The 10,950-nt window shown below is 38.5% G+C and overlaps 1 protein-coding gene across 1 annotated transcript; it reads right to left on the reverse strand.

Moving 5' to 3' along the window:
• Positions 1-601: 601 nt before the first annotated feature.
• Positions 602-6,634, reverse strand: LOC131859142 (uncharacterized). The gene is made up of 3 exons (XM_059212697.1): positions 6,495-6,634; positions 1,754-1,766; positions 602-994 (listed from the first exon to the last, which is right to left on the reverse strand). The coding sequence occupies exons 1-3, from the start codon at positions 6,632-6,634 to the stop codon at positions 602-604; spliced, it is 546 nt and encodes a 181-aa protein (XP_059068680.1).
• Positions 6,635-10,950: the final 4,316 nt, after the last annotated feature.

Genomic DNA, 10,950 nt, shown 5'->3' on the forward strand with positions numbered 1-10,950 from the left:
CAGAGAGATAAATATTTTTCATGATATCCTCGGCCTGGACAACCATTAGTTTCATGTTGTCTATCGAGGTCTTTAATTCCTCCAGCTCACGACCTTTGATGTCGCCCTTGATCCTTGTATTGGCTCTAGTCCTCTTTTCATGACCCTTCTTGTCTGGTTGATCCTTGTCATCATCCTTCTCAGCATTGTTATCAAATATATTGATCATGATAGTCATGTTATCCACCGAAGCTTTGAGGATCTAAAAAATTTGTTCGACAATCTTCTTGACATTGAGTTCCATTTTGTCAATTCTGCTACCCAAATTATTCATTGCAGTTTCCAGTCCTTTAATCTCCTTGTTATCTTCCATCTCTTTGACCTTTTTTTCCATAGCTATGATTTTACCCACCATACATTCAATTTCTTCCGCACTGTTAAGTATAGCAACCAATTCCTTGACATGTTCCACCAGGGGTTTATCACCAATCGTTACCCTTGTAATAGCCATCATATCAGTCTTCAAGCTATTAGTATCCTTCACCATGATTCCGATGGTTTCACAGAAAGCTTTTATGGTATCATAATCATTGATACCACTTTTATCCCCTTTATCCTCCTTTCACAGACTTGTGGTGTTCAAACCCTCAATGTTACCCATTTCTAGATTTTCCTCCCCATCTTTATCCCGACCCTCATCCTTCTTGATCTCCTCAACTTCCTCCTCAGAATCTATCACAACATGGCTAATGTCTTTAATATTTTCCCTTTTAGTGTTCTTCCTCTGATTCTTCTTTCCAATTGCTTTCCCTTTCTTATTTTTTATAATTTTTTTCTCAAAGGATTTAGTTTTAGACTCTAAAATGTCCATGTCCACAACAATCCTTTTCCTCTTAGCCTTATTCCTCCCTTTTTTACTAGTCTCTTCCGAGTCTCCCTCAGTCTCTGAATCAAAGTTGAATCCGCTGGCTTCACTCTCCGTAGTTTGATCTCTTGTATTTTTGCCTTTAATAGGCTTTTCAATGCATTTCCCCTTTAGCATTTTATAAACCAGAACCATAAGCCCTTGGTGGAGGGAATGGTCTCCTTTGGTATCTTTCTGAACCTCCTTGATAGTGTGGTCCATAGAGAAGGCTAGGTAATAAGGAAAGCTCACCTTTTCCCCATGGCGGAAATGGTTGAGTAGGACAAAGTGATGGCCATAGGCTCTAGTAAACCTACCATCCAAAGTAATGTAGGCAATAGAAGCAAATAATACAAACCTCCATGGCCTACAAATCCTCTTTGGGGAATGGTAGGAATTGTCGATTTTCACCATCTTTCTCCTCTCCTCATCTGTGACTAGGAACTTATCCATTGCTTTATCTGATATGCTGCGGTCCCTATAAAATTTCATTCCCTTAGTAATCATCCCCGTGGCCTCAGCAATGACCTCCTCATCAACATTCATCATCTAGGACCCAACTAGGATTTTGCCGTTTTCCAGTTCTTGATGAAATAGTTGGTAATTGTGGGGTTTTTCCCACTTAACCTCTCCATGAACACATTCAAACCCCCTGCTGAAGGATATCCCACACTTTGATGTTCTTTCTCCAGTCTGAGCAAGAGGTGGGTTCAAATCTTTTCTTGTTACCTCCCATTTTCTTTGCACTTTCCTTAAAATTCCTTCTCTCGGCTTCTAAACCTCTTCTCTAGTTTCTGTGAATGCACTGTAAAAATGCCCAGAATCCATGCTAGGAAATTATGATAAGACACCTATATAAATGCTCCTTACCTCTGTAATAACCCTGCATCAATAAAAGTGGAAGAGGCATTAGAAACTATAATTACAAGTACCACTTTTCCTAGCCTGGATGCGGTCCAAATTAAGAAGGGATTTCATTTCACTTATGATCTCACTCTTGCCATAACTAGTAATGATGTCTTCCGATTGGCACACTAGGTTGGCAGCCCAATCAATGCAGGAATTGGTTTCCCTATACAAGTGTAAAAACACACATTTCAAATTCCTCACTAATTTTCTTAGTTGCTTTAATAGCATTACTAATTGACCAAGAGGGCGGGAATTTCATATTTAAACAGTTGATTATGTTCAATGAATCTCCTTCACACCAGACTCTGGTGCATTTGGCTTCCTTAGCAAGGATCATCTCATGGTAAGCCACCATAGCTTCAGCTACATGGTTTGTTTGATTTCCTATGGAGATGATTTTTATCATTTTGCAAGTTCCCCATTCATCCCTAAGGACCACTCCACATCCTGCAACACCCGAATTACCCTTTGAAGCACCGTCAAAGTTAATTTTCATCCACCCGTTGGGTGGGCTTACCCATATCAAACCCTCTCTAGGACTGATCTGAAAGTTCTCTTGACCCTTTCATCTCCACTTGTTGTAGATAAATTGATCATCCTTTTCTTGAGGATTATCATTGTCTCCTATGATATTCATGTTTTCCACTATATTTCTTTTAATTTTCTCAAACATAATTTTAGCCTTAGAAACCTTCTCTCTGAAAACTTTTTCATTTCTCTCTTTCTATATACCCCAATACATATGAGGTAAGGAAAGTTTCCATAATAGAGTAGTAGACTTATTCCTTGAAGGATGATGCCAAGAGTTGAAACCTCTTGAATCGACTCTGGGAAACCCCGGCTGATTTTGAAGTGATCCAGACATCTTCTCCAAACATTAGTAGAGAAAGGGCAATGAAAGAGTATATGATTGATGGCCTCCTCATTCTTCTTACATAGAGTATAGACACTAGGCATACTCGTACCTCTCTTTCTGATATTCTCAATTGTTAGAATTTTATCTTGAAGGGCTATCCAGAAGAAAATGTTAATCTTAGGGGTGAGGCCTTTCACCCAGGCCTTAGCCCAGCATGGGATTTCCATGTTAGAGTACTGATGATAATAAAGAGAAGCCACTATGAAAGTACCACTTGATGTGAGTTTCCAAATTAACTAGTCTTCCTCTTCAACCATTACCATAGAGTTCATAACTTTGTTCAAGCTTCCCAAGGACTGATCCACTTGAGATAAATCCTTCCACTATCCATCTTCCCAGTAATCACCCACCATAGATCCAAATATTTCCTTGCACTGGTTTTGAAATATGCTCCACTCAAGATTTCAATCAAAGGGGACTCCAATAGCCATGAATCATCTCAAAATTGTATAAGATTCCCTTTCCCCATTTTCCATTTTGCACCTCTAGCAATTAAGTCCCTTGTTCTAGAGACATTTTTCCAAATGTTTGATCCAATTGGAATATTTTCTGATTTGAGGAAGCTTTGAAGAGTTGAACATTGTCTTTTATACTTGTTTTCCCATATCAGTTTCCACTCTCCCTTATTTTTATACCCTCTCCAAATCTGCTTTTCCATAAGGTACTCATTTATTTCTCTAATTCTTCTTAGACCCAGTCCTCCCTTTTTTATAGGCTTGCAAACCTTATCATAGGAAATCAAATTCATTCTCTTCTTCTCCTCCACCCTTGTCCATAAAAAAGTTCTCTAGATCTTTTCAATAGCCTCTGCATACTTAGCAGGAATTCTAAAGAGACTAATGGCATAAAGAGGGATACTTTGAAGAGTAGCTTTCAGCAATTGGACCTTACCAACTTGGCTAAGAAGAGCATCCTTCTAGCCAGTTAGCTTCTTGTGGAATTTATCCACCAAGGCTCCCCAAAAAGTGTCAGGTGGATCATGGCATAAGAGAAGCCCCAAGTAGGAAGCAGGAAGACTCCCTAATTGACAACCTAGGATATTACTTATTTTAATCCTCCTCTCTGGGGTGTTGATAAAATGAACAACACTTTTAGACCAATTAATAAGTTGTCCAGTAGCTGAACCATAACTATCTAGAGCATTCTTTAATCTTCTAGAGTCCTGCACTATAGCTTTCCCCATTATTATAGAATCATCAACAAACTGCTGATGGGAACAAACTTGATCCACTGATGAAGGATTCAGACCACAAAACTCCCCTTTCTCAACCAGCTTCCGAATACATCTCCCCAGACACTCTTCCATAATAATAAATATAACCGAGGAGAGAGGATCTACCTAGCTGAGTCCTCTAGAGGCTTTAAAGGAAGGGGAAGGAGATCCATTCATTAAAACAGAGAAAGAAGCCAATGAAACTAATTGTCTGATAAGATTAATACTTTTAGAGAAGAAGCCAAAAGTAGAGAGCACATCCATCATAAAATCCCAATCCACTCTGTCATAGGCTTTAGATAGGTCAAGCTTCAGAAAGAAGCCTTCTTTTTTAGAGTTAGACAAAGAATGAATATTTTCATGAACAGAGATGATTGAGTCAAGAATTTGTCTACCAGGGACAAAACCACTTTTTTGAGGAGATATGATAGAGGGAAGCAACTTCAGGATTCTAGAGGTTAGAACCTTGGAGATTATCTTATAAAGAGAATTGTATAGACTTATAGGTCTAAAGAGATCCATAGAATCAACCCCCATATTTTTGGGGATAAGACCAATAAAAGTGCCATTTACCTCTTTCAAAATTCTTTTAGCACCAAAAAACTCTTTCATAGCTTTGGACACATCATCTCCAATAATATGCCAATACATTTGAAAAAAGAACATGGGAAAGCCATCCGGGCCTGGAGCCTTGTTGCCTTCAAAGGAGTTGACAACTTTCAGAATCTCATCATGGGATGGGATAGCAATCAGGTGAGAATTCTGATCATCCCCTAAGATTGTAGGAATGCATTCCAGAAGATTCTTTTGGGCTTGGATGTCCAAATTCTAGTCCTTGGCAAGTAGGTTGGAGAAAAAACCATAGCTTCCCTAATCATGGGTTCCACTTCTTCAACACTTCTGCCATTCACTTTAATCTGAGATATTTTGTTAATGGTGTTATGTCTTAGGGTGGACATGTGGAAGTATTTAGTATTCATGTCCCCTTCCTTCAACCAAACATTTCTTGATCTTTGTTTCTAGTAGGTCTCTTCTTTGGCTATTATGTCATGATATCTCATGAGAATAACATCTTCAACATCTCTTGAAGTACTAGTGTAACCATTATTTTGTATCTCATCCTAAATATCCTTTAGCTCTGAGAGGATTGTGGATTTCGAGGTGAAGATGTTCCCAAAGCACTCGTTATTCCACTTCTTAACATTACCTTTTACAATCTTCAACTTTTTAACCACTCTGTACATGACATTCCCTTCAATATTGACCCGCCACCAATCCTTAATCTTGCTTTCCATATCTGGGTGTTTAGTCCACATTCTTTCAAATCTATAAGGAAAATGTCTCCTACTATTCTTTGCCTCCACCATAAAGGTAATTGGGTAATGAGCTGATCTTGCCCTTATGTGAGATGATAAAGAACAAACATGAAGGTTAAACCAATCTAGGGATAAAAGAGCTCTATCAAGTCTAACCTGAATTAAGTCATCACCACTCCTTCTATTAGTTCAAGTGAATTTAACTCCTTGCAGCTCTAGGTCATGGATAGAATTATTGTTAATAAAGTTCATCAAGTCCAATCTACTGTCCAAATTAGCTTGACTCCCTCTGTTTTTCTCATTTTCCTTCAAAGGAGTATTGAAGTCTCCCATAATGACCCAACTATCATCAGCAAACCTGCTTCTTAACAAAGTAATTTTTCTCCACAAATCACTTATGTCGGTCTTAGTGTTAGGAGCATACAAATTAGTTAAGACCCATAAATTGCAGTTTTTAAGATGCTTAAATCTGATACAGGCCAAGTTGTTGTCCTGAATCAGCATCTCTCCTTCAACATTATTTTTGTTCCAGAAAGTAACAATACCACTTGAGGCACCTTCAGAACTCCCTCCACTAACTCCTCCATTTTTGAACATTTTCAAGCTCTCTACTTTATCTTTTACCATCTTGGTTTCTTGAATCAAAAAAATATCAGGGTTTTTGTCTCTAATCATACTTAAAACTAAATCATGTTTGTGGGGACTGCTCAGTCCTCGAATATTCCAAGATATGATCTTCATATTTTTTTAGAAACACCTGCCTCAAAGATGGTTCTTTGAGTCCCATCTGCAATATTCTTGCTTGTTTCCATTGACCTCTTTTTTGCATTTGAATGTCTTCCTGGAGAAGTATGTTGTGCCTCCACATCACCAAGCCTGCTTCTGGCATTTCTAGTCAATGTACTATTATTGATGTTATTGTTATTCTTTTTTTTTTGCTGGTTCTTTCTTTTTTCCTCTGCTACTTCTTCTTCATCCTTCTTTGATTCATTCTTCCCTAGTGCCTTTTTGATGTCTTCCTCATCTCCCCATTTTGGTTCTTTTTCCTCCGGAAAGGTCAGCTTTACCTTTACAGGAGAGGCTAATGAGACCTCCGACAACCCTTGATCCAAAATGTTATCAGGTTGGGCATCCTAAATCCAGTCTGTTTCTTTATCTAATTCAAGAGAATTATATACTAAGTTAAAATTATCTCCTTCCTCTTTGTTGCCTTTACATTTTTTATCTCCATTTCTCTCATACTTATTTGAGACTAACTCTGTCTTATCCTCTTCTGATTCCTCTTTCTGTTTGTTATCTTTAGATTTTCTTTCTCCATGCCCTGAATACTTGTCATTCTGCTTCATCTCCTGATGATTTGTTTTATCACTATCTACTTTCTTTGATTCATTTCCCATTTCACTGATGAGTTCTTCCTCTATCCTTCCAACCTGAGACTCTTTTTCCTGATCTAGATTATTAGAATCTGAAGCTTTCAAAGAGCTATCTACTTTTTTCCATACCTTACCTTGGGGATGAGATTTGACCTCATTGTTTGGGGATTTTTTAGCCCAGTGTCCTACTTTTTTACAATGAAAGCAGGCAAAGGGGATTGATTCATAGACAATATTCTACCTCCACTTTCCAATTTTAGATTCTATCTCTATCTCCTCTGGCATGTTTGTTTCAGGTCCAACTCCTACACAAATCCTGGCATAAATAAGCCTCCTTCTGGATGCCATGACCTGATCAATAGAAATAAGCTCCCCGAAGGTATTAGATATAGCTGCAAGCACATCTTCCTCCCAGTATTCCATTGGGAGCCCAGGGAGTTTAATCCAGACTGGAACTTGAACTAGAATTTTTTTTCCTCTTCCCGCATTGGGGTACCACTTCTGGACGTACATGATATGTTTTCCTATTGCCTAGGATCCACTACAGAGAATTTTTTTCTATCCTCCTCACAAAAGAAAGAGAAGGAGAGACAACCTTTGTTCATTTCAACCACATCTACCTGACCTTTCAAGTTCCACTTTCTTTTAACAAATCCATGAACAATCTCTATATTCGGTCTAGTCCCAAAAAAATTACCAATCAGAGTATTTTCCATTCTAGCAATATTATGGTCTATGATTTGGTCTAGAATAGAGATGGAAAACTTTCCCTGAGATACATTCAAGATATTTTGGACCGGGGGCAATGAGGAATTACCTTTGGGTTTGACCCCAAACAGAGAGGACCACTTGCCAAGATGTCCATTCAAACTGGGTCCCCCCTTAAGATCCTCTGGGATCATCGGGTTCTCGAGGTCCCTTCCAGAAGATTTTTTATCTTCCACCGTGTTCTCTGAACCACTAGTCGCTTGTTTTCCTAGAGCCCCTTCCGAATTGCCACCTACTGATTTTGAAATTTGAACCTAACCTTTCCCGCTATCGTCTACTATCTGCTCTTCACGTGGTCTAGGTCCTCCCCCTGGGTCCCCCGAATCCAAGGGAGCATTGGGATCCTTACAACCTGAATTCCCCCCTTCCGTAGGACTCTCAGAATCTTCTGCAACAAGCTGTCTTGGCACAGAAGCATAACTCCCACTCATAAAATTTGATTTTTGGACCCGACCGCTCTCCATCCCAATTATGAACTTGTAATATTACTACAACCGGACTTTTTTGCATAAATTTCTCACTATCTTTGGCTTTGGGATTGACTGGATTAGCTATGTGATGAGATGTATCATTTCCTCTTCCTTTGCATTACTCATTAATAGTGAGCCAATTGATTTATTTGGTGCTTCAAGAGGTCTTTGGCAAGGGGATCCCCTCTCTGTACCTTTTCATTTTCATGGCTGAAGGTTTGGGAAGATTATTAAAACATCAAGTTAGACAAGGTTGGGTTCAAGGTTTGAATTAGGGACATGATATTCCTTCCTCTTCCCATATTCAATTTGTGGATGATACTACTCTTATGGGGGTTACCAGAATTAATGAGGCTATCAATTTCAGAAAATATCTTGATGTTTATCTAAACACCTTTGAACAAAAGGTTAATGAACTGAAATCTTTAATTTTTTTTCAATACTATTGTGCTCATTTAGGATAGGATTTTTATAATCTTGAGGTTCCAAATTGGTTCACTCCCTTTTGTCTAACTTGAATTTTCTCTCTCGACGAGCTTCTTACATGGAGGATTATAGTAGGAGATTCTAGATAAGTTTCGACATAAGGTTAGTCATGGGACTAATAGATAAGTTTTTGTGCTTTCCGGTTGGTTTTGCTTCATTACCGATACAATTATTGGCATCTAGATCCATCTTGGGTCTTGCTTGATGTTCTTTGGTGTGTGGCCGACCTTCCTGTTGAACCGCATCACTTTCTTGTTATTTTCTAGAAAGATTTCTTAAATCTTAGGGCCAACCTAGTTACACATTTTATTTCCCTACATTGGTGAATGTAATCCTTTGAGGCTGACCTAGATATGTTCTAGTTGGTATAAATATAATGTTATGTAGTCATCTGGGGTGGAAGAAGAAGTAGAACTGAGAATAAGGATTGAGATTCACATGTTTTCATCTGGTTGATTCTTAAAGTTCTGGTTGGACTGTATCTGGCTTGAAGCCTACATGTAACTAGTTAACTACCAGATGTTCTTTGATGATATTATGAAGATTGTCGGATGATTGATGAAAGTTCTAAGGTTGTAATCTGATCTATTTATGTGAATTTGTTATTTTTTCTTTCTTTCATTGTGTCTCTCTTGTTGCATAAGTTGATTGACTCTTTTGAGGGTTTTTATTGGTTATGGTTGCATCAATTGGTATCAGATTTGGTTATGGACTGGCAGGTGGAAGAATAATTTGTGAACATTGAGGCTTTCCTTCAGGTGGAAAAATTGCCAATTGGAGACAGGGTACCTATGTATTCAATAGATCGCCGAGTTGAGATAGTTCACCGGAATGGAAGGAGAGATGCCACTGAGGAGAATGAACCCCCGAAGGGTAGAACAAATGATAGAAGACTTCAAGAATGAAGTGAGGAATGAAATTTGAAATACTTTTGCTAGTTTGCGAAGAAACCTTGACTTTGAGAATGAGTATGAGGAAGCCCGTGAAGATCTTGAGGAATTTGAAGGAGAGAAAGATGAGAGAGAGGAAATATTCCTAAGAGCAGTGGTGCAAGGAAGTAAAATGCATAAATTTTAGGTTTCTAAATTTTCTGGAATAGTGAACCTGGAGGATTTGATCTATTGGATTGGATATTTGGAGGACCACTTTGAGTTTGAGGATGTCAAGTATCCGTAGAGAGTTTGGTTGGCACAAACTAAGCTGAAAGGGCATGTTTCCTTGTGGTGGAAAGAGTTGTAGAAAGACTGAGTGGATAATGGTGATTTGAAGATCACCCAGTGGAGACAGATGGTTTCAAGGTTGAAGGTCAAGTTCATAATGGGAGACTATGAACTGGAGTAGTTCAAGAAGTTATAGAACCTAAAATAGAAAAACATGACTATGAAGGAATATAATGAGGAATTCTACAAGGTGGTAATCAGATCTAGACATAGAGAGATGGACAGAGAAAAGGTGTCATGGTACATCAATGGGCTTACTTTTAATATTCAAGATGAGATGAGTATGTTGAAGATTTCAATAGTTGAAGAAGCTTACCAGCATGCTTTGAAGGCTAAGGAGAAGCTGAGAAGAAGACAGCTAAATAAGGGAAAGGAGAAATTCAAGATGAGTGATAGTATGAAGAAACCGGTTGAAGAAGAGTGAAAACATAAGTGCAGTAAAGAACCGGAACATAAGACACCAAGAAAGGGTAGCAATAGTACCGGTAGAGGAACCAAACATAGATCCTATGAATGTAAGCAAGGAATGACAAGAATTTGTGTGGCAAGTGAAGAACTGAATGGTACCAGGTCTGACTATGCACCGGAGCAAGGTGAATCCCTTATGTCTAGAAGAAAGGATACCAGATCTACTCAGAGGAAGATTCTTTTCCGGACAGTATGTAAATCAGCTAGTAAGTGTTGCAAGGTCAATGCAGATAGTGGAAGTACTGATAATTTAGTATCTGAGGAGATGGTTGAGAATCTTGGGTTGAAGAGGCTTGAGCATCCTTGTATTTATGAGATAAGTTGGTTACAAGAAGATCAAAAGATAGAGGTAAAGGAGCAGTGTTGGGCGAGTTTCAATATTGGGCCTTTTAGAGATGATGTTTAATGTGATATTTTGTCAATGAACGTTTGTCATGTCTGGGTGGAAAAACCTTGGTAGTATGATAGAGGATCTATTTATGACTATAGAAGAAGCCTGGTGACTATTGAAAAGGATGGGTAGAAGTTCACATTGATTTATTTGAAGGAGAAAGAGAAGGAGGTGAATAATCCGAGTCTTGAGAAAAGTTGCACTACTAAGATACTGATGATAGGGGCTATACCAGAAGTATTGATAGAATCAGTTGTAGAAGTTACACTAGAGGATTTGAAGAAAAATATGATAAGACCATTTGCAAAGGTTATACTAGACATTGACACAAGTTTGTAGAAGGATCTGATGGATGAGTCTGATGGACTATTGGAACCAGTCGATAGAGAGCTCATGGTGACAAATCAAATGAAGTCTTGTGGTAGAGAAATCCCAAGTTTCAAAAGAAAGAAGGCAGTACATAGGGAGAATGTGCAGATCTAAACCAAAGAAATAAAAACAAAGGGAGTCAAAGGTTAGAGAAGTCGGTTGAGGCAC

Source organism: Cryptomeria japonica, chromosome 10, assembly GCF_030272615.1.
Source record: "Cryptomeria japonica chromosome 10, Sugi_1.0, whole genome shotgun sequence".
NCBI classification, from domain to species: Eukaryota; Viridiplantae; Streptophyta; class Pinopsida; order Cupressales; family Cupressaceae; genus Cryptomeria; species Cryptomeria japonica.